This window comes from Cyprinodon tularosa, unplaced genomic scaffold, assembly GCF_016077235.1.
Source record: "Cyprinodon tularosa strain WSP-4 unplaced genomic scaffold, ASM1607723v1 ctg890, whole genome shotgun sequence".
In the NCBI taxonomy this organism is placed as follows: domain Eukaryota; kingdom Metazoa; phylum Chordata; class Actinopteri; order Cyprinodontiformes; family Cyprinodontidae; genus Cyprinodon; species Cyprinodon tularosa.
In genome coordinates this window covers 134,911-155,805 of record NW_024039663.1, presented here as the reverse complement: position 1 = coordinate 155,805, position 20,895 = coordinate 134,911, and the positions used below count along the sequence as shown (strand labels likewise).

General features: G+C 45.8%; 1 protein-coding gene across 1 annotated transcript in view; it reads left to right on the top strand.

The window, feature by feature from the left end:
• Positions 1-563: 563 nt before the first annotated feature.
• Positions 564-20,895, top strand: part of ccdc102a (coiled-coil domain containing 102A) — a 30,864-nt gene continuing 10,532 nt past the window's right edge. The window contains exons 1-6 of the mRNA XM_038273819.1: positions 564-718; positions 10,127-10,560; positions 10,637-11,008; positions 16,113-16,351; positions 16,432-16,540; positions 20,505-20,621. Coding sequence (XP_038129747.1) covers positions 10,213-10,560; positions 10,637-11,008; positions 16,113-16,351; positions 16,432-16,540; positions 20,505-20,621 — 1,185 coding nt within the window. The 5' untranslated portion in view covers positions 564-718; positions 10,127-10,212. The remainder of the gene's footprint in view (positions 719-10,126; positions 10,561-10,636; positions 11,009-16,112; positions 16,352-16,431; positions 16,541-20,504; positions 20,622-20,895) is intronic.

The window sequence follows — 20,895 nt, the reverse complement described above, 5'->3', positions numbered from 1 at the left end:
ACTCTGCTTAAAGTACTACAGTACAGAAAACTACTCGGTTTGAAGTAAAACAGTACAGGAAAATACTCCATAACAGTATTTATTTAGTGGTTTAGTTAAATGTGGCAGCCATAATGAAGCTGGTTCCGGTCCATCTCTGCTCCCTGACAGGATCCCAGTTCTGACCCATAAATGAACTGGTCTGGTTCTGGAGGTTCTTCTGGGGAACCTGTAGGACAGGCCACCCCAAACTCGGTCCTCGAGGGCCGCTGTCCTGCAGTTTTTAGAGGTTTCCCTGCTTTAAAACAGCTGATTACAATGATTGCAGTAGAGCAAAAGCCTGTTAATCAGCTTTCAATTAAAATCAGCTGTGCTGGAAACCTCTAAAACCTGCAGGACAGCGGCCCTCGAGGACCGGGTTTGGGGATGCCTGGTGTAGGACATTCCATCAGAAAGAGCAGGAACGTAGAGTGGGAGGGCTTTGCTCAGCCAGCCAATCAGCGCACGCACCTACGCTGAGAGCGGGCCGTGATTGGCTGAAAGTAGTCGCTGTGTGCAATCTCGGCCGCTGATTGGTCAGGACGGGCCAGAGCTCGGTCTGTTGTCTGCTCTGTGGGTGGAAGTCATTTTTTTCATCCAGACTCCAGGCTGGGAGGGAAGAGCGGAGGAATAATGGAGGATCTGGGTCTTTCTGAGGACAAGGAGCAGCTTCTGTAGCGGAGAGCAGCGGCTCCTTCAGGTAGGTCCCTGGTCCTGGCTGCAGCACCGGGCATCATCTCAGCTTTTCTCTCTGTGTTCGGCGGTGTTGGGGATGGTTCTAGTCCCCTGTGTGGACCCAGACCTGAGGCTGGAGGACTGGAGCTCAGACCGCCTGAGCTTCCAGGCTTCCTCTCCATGTCTACTGGCATCCTATAACATCTGACCCAGAGCTGCTGGGCTTAGTGTAGATATATGAAACTAGACAGCGCAGCAACTGTCTGTGCTCAGTGGAGAGCTGAGGTTTAGGAGCTGTTCCCTGGACCATCTGGACCATTGTTGGTCGGCCCACCAGAACCCTGACCTGCTCTGTTCAAACACAACTTTAGCTTCTGCAGCTTTGAGCAGCAGGCTGGATCCCAGTGCCTAGTTTATGGGGGGGTGGGTTCTCCAGCTGCTGCCCAGATGTTCCCCAGCTGATGTCCAGCTCCTGCTGCAGCAGAAGCAAAGGTCACGTCAACAGGAAGTGATGTCAGACTTCCTCCCAGCCTGTCACTCAGCAGCTGCTTCTGGCTGCCATGGAAACCCCTGGTGGTTCTGAGAGCGGATCAGTCCAATAACAGCATGATTGGTCAGCAGACTGGCAGGAATCTGGCCCGGTCAGGTAACCAGCTGTGGTTCTGTCCAGGAGCCCGTTTCCATGGCGTCTAACCTTCCTGCAGCCTCTCTGGATCTGCAGCTTCTCCTTCCATCTCTGCAGCTCACGCTACATTTGGCTTCCTGTTTGTTTCAGACTGGCTTCACACTGATTCTGTCGCTTCCTGATCCAGTGCTTGGTCTCGCTTTTTTAGACCTGTCTGTTTTACTGTATCACGCCTAACTGAGATGGCAGGAGGGAAATGTTGGTTAGTTGAAGATGTGGAGATAAACATTTCAAAACATTCTGAGTTTTGGAATTGAATAATGTACTGGCTTTTGGCCCCTGGGCTCCTGGTTTAAATTCAATTGAATTAATTTCTATAGCACCAATTCACAATACATGTCATCTCAAGGCCGAGACAATCCAACCAGTCAGATTGATTCAAAGTTTTCTAAGGAAAACCAGCTGATTGCATCGACTCATTGACTCTTCAGCAATCCCTCACACTAAGCATGCTTGTAGCGACAGTGAAGAGGAAAAACTCCCTTTGAACAGGAAGAAACCTCCAGCAGAACCAGGCTCAGTGTGAGCGGCCATCTGCTGAGGCTGACTGGGGTTCAAGGAGACAGAAGCAGAGATAGAAAAAGAAGCATAGATACAAAAGGCAACTGTCAACCAGCTCCACAGGCGGCCCTGTCCAGGAAACACACAGCCAGGCAGACGAATTACAAAAGTAGAATTACAATAGTCCAACCTTGAAGTAACAAATGCCTGGACTAGTTTCTCAGCATCACCCTGGACAGGAGATTTCTGATTTTTGCGATAATCTGCAGATGAAAGAAGGAAATTCTAGAAACCTCTTTGATCTGGGATTTAAATGACAGGTCCTGGTCAAAACTTGATTGTTAGCTGTTCATGCACTGTTATGTTGCTACCTGTAGCATGTACTTATATGTAGCACATATACACACTATATATATATATATATATATATATATATATATATATATATATATATATATATATATATACTGCTCGAAAAATTAAAGGATCACTTTGACAACACATCAGATCTCATGCTGTTTATTTATCCTGATATGGACTGGGTGATGTTTAAGGAACAAAGGATGCTGCATCGTTTGATGGAAAGGAAAATGATCAACCTACAGAGGGCTGAATTCAAAGACAACCCAAAAATGACATTCAAAATATCATGTGGCAGGCTAGTCCATTTGGTGAAATTTCATTGCAGCAACTCCAAATGGTATCCAGTCATTTGTATGGCCCCCACGTGCGTCTATGCATGCCTGACAATGTCGGTGCATGCTCCTAATGAGACGATGGATGGCTTCCTGGGGTATCTCCTCCCAGATCTGGACCAGGGCATCACTGAGCTCCTGGACAGTCTCAGGTGCAACCTGGCGGCGTCACATGGATGGAAACATAATGTCCCAGAGGTGTTCTATTGGATTTAGGTCAGGCGAGCGTGGGGGCCAATTAATGGTATCAATTCCTTCATCCTCCAGGAACTGCCTGCATACTCTCGCCACATGAGGCCGGGCATTGTCGTGCACCAGGAGGAACCCAGGACCCACTGCACCAGCATAGGGTCTGACAATGGGTGCAAGGATTTCACCCCGATACCTAATGGCAGTCAGGGTGGTGTTGTCTAGCCTGTATAGGTCTGTGCGTCCCTCCATGGATATGCCTCCCCAGACCATCAGTGACCCACCACCAAACCGGTCATGCTGAACGATGTTACAGGCAGCATAACGTTCTCCACGGCTTCTCCAGACCCTTTCACGTCTTTCACATGTGCTCAGGGTAAACCTGCTCTCATCTGTGAAAAGCACAGGGCGCCAGTGGCCGACTTGCCAATTCTGATGTTCTGTGGCAAATGCCAATGGAGCTCCACGGTGCCGGGCAGTGAGCACAGGGCCCACTAGAGGACGTGGGGCCCCCAGGCCACCCTCATGAAGTCTGTTTCTGATTGTTTGGTCAGAGATATTCACACCAGTGGACTGCTGGAGGGCATTTTGTAGGGCTCTGGCAGTGCTCCTCCTTGCACAAAGGAGCAGATAGCGGTCCTGCTGATGGGTTGTAGACCTTCCACGGCCCTGTCCAGCTCTCCTGGAGTAACTGCCTGTCTCCTGGAATCTCCTCCATGCTGTTGAGATTGTGCTGGGAGACACAGCAAACCTTCTGGCAATGGCACGTATTGATGAGCCATCCTGGAGGAGTTTGACTGCCTGTGCAACATCTGTAGGGTCCAGGTAGCGCCTCATGCTAACAGTAGTGACAGTGACTCTAGCCAAAGAAGATGAGGAGGGGAAAAATGTCAGTGGCCTCCACCTGTAAAACCATTCCTGTTATGATGGTTGTCTGGTTGTTGCCCCTCTAGTTCACCTGCTGGTAATTTCATTAACACCAAAGCAGCTGAAACTGATCAACAACCCCCTCTGCTACTTACCTGACCAAATATCCCAGAAGTTTAATTAACTTGATGCTATACTCTGATTACAAAGTGATCCTTTAAGTTTTTTGAGTAGTGTCTATAAATATATATATGGCACATAAAGGGTTAAAAATGACTGAGAATGAAGGAGAATCAACACGTGGTCCTCACTACATTAGCAAGAGCAAAAAGTGTGTGTGTTTAGGAGGCAGTAATTATGGTCTGCAGCAGGGCTGTAGTTAGAGCCTGCAGAGGAACGTCTCAGTTGTTCTGAAGGAGTGTGAGTCTTTCTAAAGGCTGCATTGTTTCTATGCTGTTAGATCTGAGCTTGATTCTCTTTGGACCTGTTGTGTTTTTTCCCTTTGAACAGGGTTTCAGCATCTCCTCACATTGTAGCTCTCAGTGAACCAGAGTCAGAATCTGGGCCCGTGTATCGTTTACACTGGGTGGGGCCGAGGGGTGCAGTCTGTTTCTGGGGGATCTGTTTTCCAGATGTGGCAGCCTGGAGCTGCAGATGGCTGCTGGGTGGAGTCGCGTTTTAGACCCGGTTCAGTTTTGATAACTAACACAAAGACACACATGTTGTTCTCAGTGTTCAGACCTTTGCTGCTGTGAGGCTACTGCGGCACCCAGAGGGGAGGTCCAGGGGACTGGATTATCCTGCTGTTTGGGCCAGTTTTCACACCGTTTCTAGATCTAGACTGAACAGAATCTGGTCAGAGTTGGTGATATATTTACTGGAGGAGAGGTGGAATCTTCAGATGTTATATAAAATAAAATTTTATTATTTAATTTTATTATAAGTTTTATTTTATAAGTTTCTGCAGCAGCAGCGAGTGGATTAGAGACCAAACATCTGCAACCACTGATCTGATTGTTCTGTTTCTAAAATCAGAAATAGTGCTGAATACCAGAGATATTAAGATCAAAGATAAAATGCCGTTAGGGGATTGGGTCTAACTGCACCCCTTGTTGGGGGATCGGTGGTCAGAGGGTCTGCTTTCAGAAAGGAATCCTCATCTTCTGCGGTCATGTGGTAAATAAACAAATGTTCAAAAGCTCAATGAAAATATCTTGATTGAAAAGGGATGGATGCTGTCGTTGTTTTATAAGTTCACCTGTCAGCACCATAATAATAATAATATAATTGATCTTTATTGATATCACATTGGAGACATTTACCTCTGCATTTAACCCCTCCCCTTGGGGAGCAGTGGGCTGCTATTATCGGCGCCCAGGGAGCATTGTGGGGTTAATGGTCCTGCTCAGGGACCCAGAGTGGCAGTCTGTGGGAGTGGGGCTCGAACTCAGAACATCTTGATTCCAAGCTCTACGCCCTATCCCAGGTGTGCTCAAGTCCATTCCTCAAGAGCTACTATCCTGCAGCTTTTCGATGCACCCCACCTTTACCACACCTGAATCAAATAATTGCCTCGTTACCACGCCTCTGCTGAGCTAAATAAAGCAGATTGTTGATCTTCTTAAACATATTTGTTTAATTAATGAAAAATCAGTTGAAGGGCACTGTCTCTCATCTGTTTTTCAGTGTAGTCCTGTTTCTCTGACTGTGACTAACTGGATGTGCTCTCTTCATCCTTTGACATGGGAGCTGGCTCGGAGCTTGTCTGCCTGGCTGTGTTTCCGGGACGGGGCCGCCTTTTATAGCTGCCTTTTGTCTCTATGCTTCTTTTTGTATATCTGCTTCTGTCTCCTTGAACCCCAGTCGGCCTCAGCAGATGGCCGCTAAGCCTGGTTCTGCTGGAGGTTTCTTCCTGTTCAAAGGGAGTTTTTCCTCTCCACTGTCGCTACAAGCATGCTTAGTGTGAGGGATTGCTGAAGAGTCAATGAATCGATGCAATCAGCTGGTTTTCCTTAGATAGAAAACTTTGAATCAATCTAACTGGATGATGTGGTGAACTGCATATGAAATCCATCTAATTGGTCAAATGCCAAAATCAGATGTCCAGCCATGTAGCAGGATCTAGACCTCACTGAGGGACGGGGGGGACTCTCTATTTGTAAGGGGGATGCAAGTCCTATAAGGGGGTAAATGTGCTATAAAAGTGAAATGGATTGAACTCAGTGATGGAGATTTTTGCCCCCCCCAGTCCCAGTTCAATAAGTGGTTGAAATCTGACTCTCCTGTGCTGAGCTGGACTCTGGACCAGGCTGATCAAACCCAGAGCTGAAACACATAGATCACTGCCTCTGCTCCCGCTGTTTAGCCACAGTGGGGGGGCTATGTTCAGCGAGAGGCAGGCTGCTACTGTCTGTGGGTGTGGGGCGGGGCTGTGCTGGCATGTAGGGTGTATCCTTTAAATCCATGTAAAGAGGGCAGCATCATGGCTCAGGAATGTAGTGTATGATTTGCTAACTTCTTGTTGAAATAACACCTGGGGCTACAGTGACACACAGACAAATATCCAGAAGGTTCTACGGCCCCTGAGATAATCCTTGGCCCAGTGTAGGGTGTGGCTGGCAGTGTTGATCAAAGAAATTCAGCTTTAATAGTTAGAATAATAAACATATATAGTTTTATTAACACAAGAAACAGACAGTCTAGCTAGGAAGAAGTATGCTGATGGATTCTGGACCAGATGGTGTCAGACTGGGTCCTCCTGGTCCGTCCTAATACCAACAACATGGTGCATCCATCATAGCGCCTCTTTGGTTAGCCGGCTAGCTGTCTGAGTACGGGGCTAAGGTGATCCGCTGACCTGGGCCCAGCTTTCATCATCTCTGACGAACAAACTTCTATATCTGGAGCAATACCAGACCATATGCAGCTACATGTCAGTACATGCTACATGTCACTACATATCAGTGCATGTTACATGTAGCTACAGATCAGTGCATGCTACATGTAGCTACAGATCAGTGCATGTTACATGTAGCTACACATCAGTGCATGCTACATGTAGCTACATATCAGTGCTTGCTACATGTCGCCACATATCAGTGCATGCTACATGTAGCTACATATCAGTGCATGCTACATGTCGGCACATATCAGTGCATGCTACATGTTGGTACATATCTGTGGATACTTACATGTAGCATGCACTGATCTGTTGCGGCATGCTACATGTCGCTACAGATCAGTGCATGCTACGTGTCGCTACATATCAGTGGATACTTACATGTAGAATGCACTGATCTGTAGCTGCATGCTACATGTCGCTACATATCAGTGCATGCTACATGTAGCATGCACTGATATGTAGCAACATGTAGCATGCACTGATATGTAGCGACATGTGGCATGCAGCTACAGATCAGACATGTACTATGCACCGATATGTAGCTACATGTAGCATGCAGCTACACATCAGTGCATGCTACATGTAGCTACATATCAGTGCATGCTACATGTCGCTACATATTAGTGCATGCTACAAGTAGCTAAATATCAGTGCATGCTACATGTAGCTACACATCAGTGCATGCTAAATGTAGCTACATATCAGTGCATGCTACATGTCGCTACATATCAGTGCATGCTACATGTAGCTACATATCAGTGTATGCTACATGTTACTATATATCAGTGCATGCTACATGTAGCTAAATATCAGTGCATGCTACATGTTGCTACATATCGGTGCAAGCTACATGTCGCTACATATCAGTTCATGCTACATGTAGCATGCACTGATCTGTAGCTGCATGCTACATGTAGCTACAGATCAGTGCATGCTACATGTCGCTACATATCAGTGCATGCTACATGTTGCTACATATCAGTGGATACTACATGTTGCTACATATCAGTGCATGCTACATGTCGCTACATATCAGTGCATGCTACATGTCGCTACATATCAGTGCATGCTACATGTTGCTACATATTATTGCATGATACATGTCGCTACATATCAGTGTACACTTACATGTAGCATGCACTGATCTGTAGCTGCATGCTACATGTCGCTACAGATCAGTGCATGCTACGTGTCGCTACATATCAGTGGATACTTACATGTAGCATGCACTGATAAGTAGCTGCATGCTACATGTAGGATGCTGATGTATTTTAATTTTGATATATGTATTTCTTTTTATCTATGAGCTGGAAATTACACCAGATTGGATTTTATGAATCTGGTCACCTTACTGTATGTAGCTTTATGTGCCAGTATATGTCTTTATCTTAATAGTACATGTAGTATTACGACAAAGCTAAATGTGGTGTTAAAATAAAAACAGAATTGAAATCTATTTGATTATCAGGAAAGGTGTCGTTATGGGTGTCTGATTGAGTTTTTAGGAGGAGGTGAGGGCAGGAAGCAGGCTGTGGGACGGCTGTTTATTCATTTCACTCCCTCACCTCTTAGGCTCTGACTTAAAGTTTGTACATGTGGCTTAAAATGTGTTGCTAGCCAACAGCTTAGATGAGCTTTTACTCTTAAGAACAAATCTCAAATTGACCTCATTAATCAAATAATAGTAAGAACTTCCTCTGTATCAGATGTTTCAGAGAACCCTCCCTGGTCTGTGTTACCTGCAGATTGCACCATGGTATGAAATGGGTCTATAATTCATCGTGTTGCCTCCTGTATCCTAATAAAGCTCCACACCACAGCACCAACCCAGCTCCATTCCCCCTCCCATTCCACTGACTTGGTCCCACAGAGCCTCAGGAAGTCCCCCATGGTTCTGGGAGGCAGTGGACTGGGCCGCAGGCAGAAAGGAGCCCAGCTTTTCTTGGCACTGACTGCTCAACCAGAGGGAGTGGTTTTCCTCCAGATTTCTCAGCCCCGACAGGCAACGCAGGGTGTTCATGTACTCCCTAACTCCCCGAGTCATTATGCCACCACACACTCAGATGCTTTAAACAAAAACCTGCTGCTGTCTGGTCAGATAGAGATACATTGATCCTTTAGGTTTGCCTGAACTTTCTCTAGCCAGTTTGTTTCCACTAAAGCCTGGTTTATGTTCAGAAACAACAGACACTCTGCTGCACCTCTCCAAAATTGTAGGTGACTGGAGGCCTCTGATTGGTCAGTTCTACATCCGCTTTACACTATGCGTATTTCCTGTTTGGTACCAAGAATGGCAGAATCTCTCGCTGTAGTTCCGTCTATAATGCCTGGCACACCTCGGACACTTGCGACGGTCTGTTGGTTTGCACCCAAAGCCAAAACACGCACTGCCACGGCCAGTCTTTAGGGAACACTCACGGGTGAACTGTGTGTCGTCCGGTGTTGGATGAGGGGTTGTAGACGGCGAACAAAACTCGTCAAACTGAAACAGAGACACCCACAACCCTAACTAGTTCCTGATTGGCCCTCTTGCATTGAGGCGTGGAATAACATAGCGCAGACCATGCTTCAGCATTGGGCATAAATCAAAACTATCTACGTCATACCTGCGACATGCTAATTGCGACACACTTCTGAGGAAAGCCACACGGCCCTTAACAGTATTGCATTAAAGCAATGCCTTCAATGCGGTAAAGAAGACCTGCTGCAGCTGAAAGCAGGCATGATCGGGGCCCCGGGGACCAGCAGGGGGGCAGATCTGTGCTCTGGGTAGATCAATGATGGAACCCAGGAGGGGCTGCCGGTCAGAACGCAGAATCCATGAGGATTACCGAGGTCTGTCAGTCAGAAGCTCAAATTATAATAATTTACCATCAAATAGGCCCTTTGAAGGAAGGGAAAATAGGATGACTAGCATCCATCAGGAATAAAATCAACCTTTCGGAACGTCCACAACAAACCAAACCTGTTTAGGACGGTTCCTAAACCGAGCAGATCATTCCTCAGCAGCTTCAGAGGAGCGACTGGCTGAAACTGGTCAGAGACCGAAGGTGGTAAGGTCATGACCAGAATGTTCTGCATAGAAGGACCTGAACGAGGGCTGAAGCCGGTGTTCAGTCAGACCAGCATACCCATAGTCAATACACATGAGCAAGACGCCAGATTTGAGTTTATCCCTTTAGTCTTGTATGAAACATAGACGTTTAACCACTTCAATATAAGGTCAGATCACCATACGTTTCGAAAGGTTTCTTTTGTACACGACTAAAGGGATGCACACCCATTGAGGTGGTTAAAAGTCTATTTTTGATACAAGACTTAAGGGATAAACTAATGAGCTGCATGTTGGTCCATTACGGTTGGACGGTCTGGTTGGTCTGATCTGAAAAGGAGAAATGGCTCCTGATCCCACCAGTCTGTAAGCAGTCCAAGATGAGCTGCAGCTTTTGTTTAGTCTATGTTCTGCAGAAATAACAGAGACCATAGAGACGCTGCTGTGACCCATCAGAACCAGCAGTGCTCAGGCCAGTGTCTTCAACTCCATAGGGAGCGGTTTCAGGTTCACATCTGACTGTTCTACGCTTCTCTCTCCAGGTCTCTGACGGACCAGGAATGCCCGCCTGAGGCGCAGCGCCGACGACAACGTTCCTTTGTTCAGCGTTGCGCTCAGCCTCCTCATTATGAACCACACCCCCAGCCCCCACCTATCTGACGGCGGCAAGTCGGCCGGAGGCAGCCTCCTCTGCAGCATGGGTCTGGGGTCAGACAGAGGGATCCGCTCTCCGGACAGCCTGGCTCACACTCCCAGCCCCACAACGCCCAGCTCCAGCCCCCCGCTGCTGCTGTCCCCTGGACTGGGAGGCCTCGGCCTGGGTTCTCTGGGAGAGGCAGCAGGGGGGGACTGGGAAACCAGAGAGGAGCTGAGGCTCAGGGAGCTGGAGGAAGCTCGGGCCAGGGCAGCGCAGATGGAGAAGACCATGAGGTGGTGGTCCGACTGTACGGCCAACTGGAGGGAGAAATGGAGTAAGGTGGGTGGAGACAGCCTGTTGGTAGAAGCCATCCTGACGGATATCAGGCCTTCAGCTGACTGCTGGTCTTTGACAGGTCCGTGCTGAGCGGAACCGAGCCCGGGACGAGATCCGGCAGCTGAGGCAGCGGCTGGACATCCTGACCAAGGAGCTCACCGGTGTCCGGAGGGAGCGGCAGGAGCTCGCCGCCGAGAACGAGGCACTGCGACAGGAGACCCTGTGCCTCCGGGGAGACGGAGCAGCTCCCCCTGCTGAGAGGACGCCCTCCGACCCTTTGTCGCCCCACCATCACAGTGCCTCCTCTGCGCCCCCCTCCTCCCCTGCATCTTCCCTCGCTTCCTCTAAGGTCGTAGCTGACTCTAAGCCAGAGGAGGGGTCCCCAGGATCCCCGGAAGCAGAACCAGTGAGGGACGTTGACCTGGACGGACAGAAGATGGGTCAGCAGAAGGTAAGAAGACCAGTTTGTTTTTCCTTCTATTAACATTTTCTATGTTCAGTTGAATATTTCCTCCTGTTTATTTTCTGTGAAACTGTCTAAAATTAAAGTTGCTCAACAGCAGATGCGGCAGACTGGGTTTGGAGCTCAACACCCATCTGGAGGTTCCTGTTGCTCTTCTATGTTCCCAAACAACTTCAAGTGACCCGTGTTTTACCCATTGTGTAGGGTCAGGCTTAGGGTCAGATTCAGGGTCAGGCTTAGGGTCAGATTCAGGTTTAGATCCAGTGTCAGGCTTAGGGCCAAATTCAGGTTTAGATTTAGGGTCAGGCTTAGGGTCAGATTCAGGTTTAGAGTTAGGGTCAGATACAGGTTTAGATCCAGGGTCAGATTCAGGTTTAGATCCAGGGTCAGGCTTAGGGTCAGATCCAGGGTCATGTTTAGATTCAGGTTCAGGCTTAGGGTCAGATTCAGGTTTAGAGTTAGGGTCAGGCTTAGGGTCAGATTCAGGTTTAGAGTTAGGGTTAGATTCAGGGTCAGATTCAGGTTTAGATTTAGGGTCAGATTCAGGGTCAGATTCATGTTTAGATTCATGGTCAGGCTTAGGGTCAGATTCATGTTTAGATTCAGGATCAGGCTTAGGGTCAGATTCAGGTTTAGAGTTAGGGTTAGATTCAGGGTCAGATTAAGGTTTAGATTTAGGGTCAGATTCAGGGTCAGATTCATGTTTAGATTCAGGGTCAGGCTTAGGGTCAGATTCTTGTTTAGATTCAGGGTCAGGTTTAGGGTCAGATTCATAGTTAGATTCAGGATCAGGCTTAGGGTCAGATTCAGGTTGAGAGTTGGGGTTAAATTCAGGGTCAGATTCAGGTTTAGATTTAGGGTCAGATTCATGTTTAGATTCAGGGTCAGGCTTAGGGTCAGATTCAGGTTTAGAGTTAGGGTTAAATTCAGGGTCAGATACAGGTTTAGATTTAGGGTCAGATTCAGGGTCAGATTCATGTTTAGATTCAGGGTCAGGCTTAGGGTCAGATTCATGTTTAGATTGAGGGTCAGATTCATGTTTAGATTCAGGGTCAGGCTTAGGGTCAGATTCAGGTTTAGAGTTAGGGTCAGATGTATCCTGTAAGGCTGTAAATAAAAGATGAAAATGAATGGAAGTCGATGCACGGTCCTCCCTAAGCATTTCAATCCCAGACCTGTTTTCTCTTGGCTGAGATTCTTTTTTGCGTCGTCTTTGTGTTCTTTAGCAGCAGTTTGTTTGAGGTTGTTTTCCAACATCCTGTTCCTGTCAGATTCAATGTTTCTGTGTTTAAAGCAAGGCCTTTAGTTGGTGTTTATGCAAACCCCCAGTTTATTGGTGCAGTGTTTGTGGAAGGATGGAAATACGTTTGTGTTTTCATCATTTAGTCAGTGTTTGCAGCAGCAAACAGGCAGCAACACCTCACCACCATCTTCCGACTGTAGTGAGGTGTTGCTCAAACTCAGCCCAGCATCATTTCCTTCCTTTATCCATTGTTCTTGTTTCCAGGTCCATACAGAGTGCTTCCACGCATGTGGTACAGCAGTTTGCTTCTCACCTGCACCTTCTGGTGGTTACAGCCTAGAGGAGCACCAGTTTTTGTGGAGCTGAGTTATGCTGTGTTTACACCGGACGCAGCTGGCGCGACAGAAGCAGCGAGTTTACATGCAAAGTCAATGGTTGACGCGCGTCAAGGCGCAGCAAAAGGTCCCACGGCGCGTTTTGAGCAGCTGAAGCAGCGCATCGGGCGCGTTTAAGTATCTGACGCGCCGCAAACGTGCTGCTGCTCGAGATGGAAAAATTTAATTTTTGCTGCTCGACGCGCCGCGTCAACCAATCAGAAAAGCTTATCTGGGAGCTGGCAGGGAGAGAGACACAGCGCTGATGATCAGAGCGCTATGACCACTCCTCTTAAACAGTTTATTGATGCCTAAATTAACTTAAAATGCAGAAATCTGCCGGCAGAATATGTAAGGATGGTGAAGCTCCGCCCAACGCGCGTCAGACACACTTTTGCACCGCGCAGCCAGAGCAGCAAAGCTGCTTCAGACGTGCGTCAGAACTAACTGGTACAAGCAGCAAAAATGAAGCAGCAGACGTGATTTTGCTGCTTTTGCTGCGTCTGGTGTGAACGTAGCATTAGAGGTTTGCAGGCTGCAGAAATTCAGCCAGCTTTACTTGAGGTCTTCACATGATCCCCATACTGCCCCAGTCCCCAAGCACCGTCCCCCAAGTTAACCTGCAGAAATCAGACAATCTTCAGAGTTAATCTATCACACTGCCTGTTGATGCTGCCATGTGAGCCCTTTATTTACTAAAAGACAGCAGCCCCAGATCAGGCTGTGAGTAACCTGGGATAGGGCAGGGAAATAAATAATAATAATAATTGCACTGGAAAAACGACCTAGAAATAAGTAAAAATTTCCTAAATTAAGTGTATTTACCTGTAATTTGAGTAGGTAAATGAGATAGTTTGCCAATGGAATGAGTAGTTTTACTCATAAGATAATTATGCAATTGAAATAAGATAATGCAATTATGTTAACTTATTTTAAGTTTAAATTTTCTTGTTCCAATGGAAATATTTATTTTTTATCTCCTCAAAAACAAATGCACTTATTTTAAGAAAAAATGACTTATCTAGATTTAGATTTTTCCAGTGTGAACATTGTTGACTCCTCATTGGAGAAATTCCCTCTCTGCATTTAACCCCTCCCCTTGGGGAGCAGTGAGCTGCCATTGTGCGGCGCCTGGGGAGCAGTGTGGGGTTAAGGGTCTTGCTCAGCAACCCAGAGTGGAGGATGTGGGGATCAAACCATGTACTTGCCGCCCTCTTAGAACATAAGTGCCCTGCTCCAACCACTAGGCCAACACTCCCACTTAATTGTATTTGCCATATAGTCGCAATTTAACTAAACGAAATTTTCAAATCGCAGAGGCAATCAATTTTGATCATATTAGATTTAAAGAGTAAATCGCTAAATTAAAAGTTTTCTATCTAAGGAAAACCAGCTGATTGCATCGACTCAGTAGCTACGTTTACATGCGCAAAATTTCCCCGATCCGATCCAAACCTTGGTTGATCGGAAATTCAAAATCTCCGTTTACATGGACACTAAATGAAATGATCCGATCATGCATGTGTATACATGTATCAAGCGTTGGATCAGATTAAATCTTTTAAGCATGCGCAGAACTTCCTGCCAAACTTGGCAGTTCTGTCTGCGTCTGGTTTTTGGGAGGCCTGACAAACGATGCGCTCGGAGCAAGCGGAAAGAAAAAAGGAGAGAGGAGGAAAAAAGCGCTTGGCAGCGAAATGTCCGAGAGAAAATGTAGAGAATGAGCGATTGAACCGGCGTGGGAGAGCGAGTGGGCTGTGGAGAGGAAGAAGAGGAAGAGGATAAATTCCTGCTTCCTGCAGCTTTAAATTAACTTATAAGTCGGCGTTCCTAGACTCCCCCCGCCATGTTGTTCACAGCGAGAGAGACCGGTGATTTCCTGTTGTTGACAAGGCGGAAAACGTCACTCTGACGTCGCACACATGCGCAGTGAAGATTATTTTACTCTTTAGATCCGAATGGGTGTTTACATGGACGCCAATCGGAATGGCGATCGGCAAAAACCACCTCTCTCATTCGGAATTAAATTTAGATCCGATCGGACCGAATCGGATTAGAATCTTCAGTCTGACATGTTTACATGAAAGATTTTAGATCTGATCAGGCCTTCAATCCGATTAGTTGTGTCCATGTAAACGTAGCCATTGACTCTTCAGCAATCCCTCACACTTAGCATGCTTGTAGCGACAGTGGAGAGGAAAAACTCCCTTTGAACAGAAAGAAACCTCCAGCAGAACCAGGCTCAGTGTGAGTGGCTATCTGCTGAGGCCGACTGGGGTTCAAGGAGACAGAAGCAGACATAGAAAAAGAAGCATAGATACAAAAGGCAACTGTCAACCAGCTCCACAGGCGGCCCTGTCCAGGAAACACACAGCCAGGCAGACGAGCTCCGAGCCAGCTCCCAGAGGATGAAGAGAGCACATCCAGTTAGTCACAGTCAGAGAAACAGGACTACACTGGAAAACAGGCCAAGCTCCAACATCTAGAAACAAAGGTGTTGATGGCAGCAGCACAGCTGATATTTCTCTCCAGGATGGAGTCACAGCCAAACAGGAACAGACCAGATGAAGCTACTATGAGAAAAAGCAGAGAGAGCAGAACGTTAGAGATTGAACTAACAGATTCTGCAGAGTGGGAGAATAGAGATAGAATGAAGCAGAATGATGAAAAAGTGGTCCCTATGTCCTCCAGCAGTCTAAGCCTATAGCAGCAGAACTATAGAGATAGCTCAGGATAACCTGAGCCACTCTAACTATAAGCTTTATCAAAATTATTATAGTTAGAGACTGTTTTAGCCGATTGAGGAGCTATTCAATTCAGTGGCTAATTAGAGCTGAAACAATTAATCGGATTAATCATAATTAATAGATTATTGAAATAATTCTGCAGAACAGGAGAATGTGGAATATAAATGGTTGCTAACAGAACACTGCTGAACTCACTGGGAAAATATGTTCGCCACTAGTTCAATATCTGGGCTGTAGCGACAAATCTTCCAAGTAACATGTCCTGGATGACACCATCTGTAGTTCACAAACACTGCCAACCACCTCCTTTGACTTTCCCTGTCTTCTTTAAATCTCTGTCAGCCTGGCAGAGAGACGCTTAAATCGTAGATATCATCCTGTAGCCATGTTTCAGTTAAACACGTAACACTTTCCTGCTGGAGTTTTCTGCCTCCTTGTTTGCTCTCATCTTGCTGTTAGGTTGCTGCTGTTTACTCCTCACTAATTCTCTGTCTTCCTTCCTGGAGGCTGTTTTTCTCTCTGTCAGGTGGGGAGGGAATCATGCACTCCTCTGCAAGCGCATTTTCCTTTCAATTGAATATTTATGCTGTTTTCAGATGATCTGTATTGATGCCTTCTCCTCTGTCCTTTATTCTGGTAATGCTGGGTAAAGAAGTCTTGGATATCTGTGCTCCAAGGATCCTGTTCTGCTATTGATGTTCTGATTTTATTGCTTCTTGCTCTATCAGGACAAAGAGCTGCTGGAATCGGTTTTGCATTGTGGGACAGCCGATTCTGACAGCCAGGACTCCTGGAACAGTCGTGGCATCAGTGCAGCCGGGTCGCGATCATGCTCGTGTTTGGGCCGGCAGGACCGGAACCGGCAGCTGTGGGAGGACGTGAGCCCGGCAGAGGAAGACTCCAGCAAGCTCAACGCCCTGCAGCTTCGTCTGGACGAGTCCCAGAAAGTCCTGCTGAAAGAGAGAGAGTGAGAAGGAAGCTAGGCTGCAGATTCACTTCCCCCAGTAACACTGGAGGATTAACGGCCGCCATTTGCTTTGTCCTCAGAGACAAGATGGCGCTGAGCAGGAGCATCGAGAGGCTGGAGGCGGAACTCAGCCAGTGGAAACTGAAGTATGAGGAGCTCAGTAAGAGCAAACAGGAAGCCCTCAAACAGGTAGGAGTCTGGCTGATGCTGCAGCCGCTGACCTTTATTCAACCATCGTTCCCATGGAAACGCTTGACCAGCATTTGCCTCCTTAGCTTTATGGTGCTGGTGGAGATTCTCAGTCATCCAGGTCATTGTCATTCCAAAAAGTTAAACGATCTACTGGACTTAGTTTCCAAGTTTGAAGATGTTTTTCTTCCATTCAGGAAGCTTTTTCAATTCAAAATGTCAGGAATAGGGTTGATTTCCAGGCTTTTATAGAGTAGCCCAATAAAGCCTTGTAACGGCTTAGAACACAGTGTCATTTGGAGTCGTTCTGAAGATATTCCGTTAGGTTATATCCAAGTAACGTCTTCCAATGGGCAACGACTTGAAGGCACAAACTAAACTGTTCATCATTTATTCTTTATGGTACGACAGCATTCAGAACATTTAGGCCAATCACTGTCCCCCAGACATCCGCGGGGGTGGACCCGTTCATCTGTTTCAATTTGCATGTTTTCTAAACGAAACATGAGGGGCGTTTCAGTTCCACGCAGCTGAAGCTCCTAATTGGTGATGCGGTCCTGGATGGAAGCACTGCATCTGGAGTACAGAGTGGTGGAAATCCCCGCCTCTGGTCTGAATGTTGGCAACATCTCATTTAAAATTTAGCAAACATCTCTATTCTAAAATGTTTTATAGGATTTTTCTAGTAAATCTTTCTAAAATGTTTCCTTTTAATCATGAAAGTATCGGGGGGGGTTTCATCAATGTTTTAATTTTCGTTTAAAAGTGAAAACCTTCGGGGTTTCTGGTGGAAATGGACTCATTGGACGTCAAACAGTTGTTCAGCGCCGTCCTGCTGTCCCGTTCTGACTCGGTTCTGAGGTCAGACCCAGATATGTGGGTCCGCTCATTAGCTTTAGCAGAGTTCTGTAGGGAAGTGTAACCAGTCTGTCACTACCCCATCTGTACCTTTGGCTCATTTACGCATGTGCAAGCAGATATTCATCCATGTCGTCATAAACAATGAAATTATGTTAATGAAAGTGCATATTTCCGTCCTTAACTCTACAAAGAATGCTAATACTGTCAAGTGGGGGTTTGATAGGACCCAAATGCAGAGACTGTACCTGACGTGGTTTCTTGAAGATTTAATGACAAAAAGGGGAACAGAAACAAAAATCTGCAAACATAAATCCACAAAATCCCAAAAATACTGAAAACCAGGAATCCTCACAACAAAGGTGCAAAGAAATGACAACAAACCAGCAAAGAGTGACTGAACAGGAGGAGAATATATGGGAGAGAGAAACAAAGACCAGGGTAATCAGCAGATTGGGAGCAGCTGTGGACAGAGGAGTCTAGAAGGGAGCTAGGAAGAGGAAAAAGCTCTGTCAGATGAGCATACCCATAGTTGTTGTGCCATATCCCATGATCATACTTTTGGACATTGGGAAGCAGTGTCCATATTTCATCTTGACATGATGATGTGGAATCAGCTGTGAAATCTCTGCAACAACCCCCGTTTCAGCCAAAGCCTCCACAGGTAAGTCACATGGCAAGTCACAGAGGTGTGACCAACCACCACCCCCCTCTGTGTGAGGACAGACAAAACCACAGAGCACACAAGACTCTTCTTCTTCTGTTCCTGCTCCCTTTTGCCTCCTGCTCTCCTTGCCTCCTCTCCCTTGCCCAGGAAGCTGGGGTCCGCTTTGGCTGGTTTTCCACTACAGTGGATCTCCAGAACCATCAAGGATAAGTCAGAAACTTTCAGAACCAAACTGCTGCAAAACAGACCTTTTGCAACACATTTCTCTTGAGTTTCAGAACGTATAGAGTCAAACTGGATGAGAAGTCTGCCTTAATGAACGACTGAGACAAAGAACCCCTGGTCTCTTTCCTGACTTCTGAGCTGCAACTGGATGAAACTCAAGCTTTCTAAATGGACATGGAAAAAGGTTTGCAGGTCTGGCATGATTAGGGACAGAACAAGCAATGTGTCTTTTGATGATGCTAATCATATCGTGTGTTTACTGCTGAGTAAAGACAACGCTAATTGATGCCAAAGAATGGACTGCATGCTACGCTATGCTACAGGAATATGTGTTGAGCTGTTGCTGAAGCTTGGACAAGCTTTATTCACTAAGGATTTAAACACTGATATAACATTAGTGTTCATGTGTTCCTCAGATGCTCATTACATTTCCATTACCAAGTCTGACCAAGAGTCATCTAGTGGAATCCTGATGTCTATTCGCTGCTAGCTATTTCAAAGAGGGTAAAGAATCATTTACTAAAGGTTTTTGGTTCTTGATTAAGCAAATGATTCAATAAAACATAATTTGGCCAAATAATGTTTTATTCACCTCATGGATTTGCATTGTGAATTGGTCTGAAAACATTCCAATTTCTCTAAATTAGTGAAAAGCTAATTTGATCATATCCCAAATTCTTCCAGATAAACTTTGGTTTCAAACACAAAATCCAAATTAAACTGTAATATGTTTTTCAACCATGGCCCCCTTCCTCTTTGTACATAGTAGTTAGTTTAGTTTAGTTGAGTTTTACTAGTCTTAGTTGAGAGTGTTAAACTGAAATACGTTTGACTTGGAGCTGAATGATTTTTGTTAATAAACTCTTATATTTTGAACAGAAGTTGTGGTGAATTTATTCCATGTATTTGCAGAATTAACTGTTTGACCATGATTAGTGCTCGAATCACTCTCATCTATTGTTCTAACACACAGTCAGTAGGACTGTGTGTCATAAACAATATATAACAGCTGAAATAATATCTGATTAAATAAGATATTTTACCCCCCCCCTACCGAGGAGGGTAATAAACATCTTAAAGTATCAGAAATATAAATAGAAAAGAACATAACATCCCAGCATAGTCAATCCCTGTTTACTCCTTTAGTTTTGTATGAAAAATAGACTTATCACTACCTCAACAGGCATGTATCCCTATAGTCAAATTTTTATTTATTTTTTTTTTGTACATGATTAAAGGGAGACACGTCCATCCAGGTAGTTTAAAGTCTATTTTTATGTACAAAACTAAAGGGATAAACGCAAATCTCATGCATCATTCAATGTCATGCATATTGAATATAGGTATGCTGATCTGACGGGGTATGCTGATCTGACAGAACAGCAACACAGATCGGCCACAGCTGAGTGAAAAACAGGATTTTAAGGCATTTATTTGATCAGGAAATACATACCGGTAATTAACCTTGAACACATATTTTAGTACGCTTACTGTTTATAGGGCGGGAAAAACATAATTTAGATCTTTTTTACGAAAATAAAATCAGGGGCGACCAGGATGTATATGTGTATTAAAAAGAAGAAAAAGGAAGAAAAAGTTTTATTTTACTCTGCAGAGGAGAACAACACAAACAGTTGAAGTGTCAGTGTGGCTCTGGCGAGGTAGATGCCCACCCCTGCTTATAAAGAGAATTCTCACACACGAACATTTAGTCTTCAGTTCATCAAGGACATACATTTTAACCACAGCATGAAGGAGGCTTTGTGAACTCATTATCTCTCATCACCTTCCCTTCTCCTTGTCTAGAGTAGGGAGGCGTCTGCTTTCTGTCCCCCTCAGCAGTACAGCATAGTGAACGGTACAGGATGTCTCTATCATTACACTCAAAACATTTTATCTCACAAATAGGCCAAGGACAAATATGATTCCACATATATCTGATTGATGATGAGCTGATGAGATGGATGGGGTGGTGACACAGCCCTGGGTTAGACCTGTACCATGAACCATTACTGTTTAGTCCACCAGGAGGCGCTCCAGGTCCACAGATGGGAGAGAAGCTGGTGGTCAGAGGTAAAGGATGACAGGATGGAGGAGTACAATAAGCTGAGGAAGCTGTGTGAACCTTGGAGGCTGCTGCAGAACAATCTACTTCATTTCTTGGCCTCTTCTGATCCGAACATTTCCGTTGTCTGTCTGTCTGTCTCCACTCAGCTCAACCTGCTGAAGGAAATCCATCAGGATGAAATGGGTCGCATCTCTGAAGACCTGGAGGATGAACTGGGAGCGCGGACCAGCATGGACAAGAAACTGGCCGAGTTGCGAGCTGAGGTAAGGCCTGGCTCTGAACCATGGACTGGATCCCGGTTCTTTTCTGTACCACACCACCTCTTCCACAGTATGCATCCTGACTGAGTGAGGTTAAAGTGAAAACTGTGAGTCCAACTGATGTTCATTTAGCTGAAAACAGGCTGAACTGATCCTCTGGGTTCAGCTTTGATGCCCGCTCCACCTTCATGGACCCATCTGAGGATTATTCACCACCATTCCTTCCGCAGGTTTAGATTTAAAATGATTCTAGGGTCATTGGCAGAAAATCAAAGCT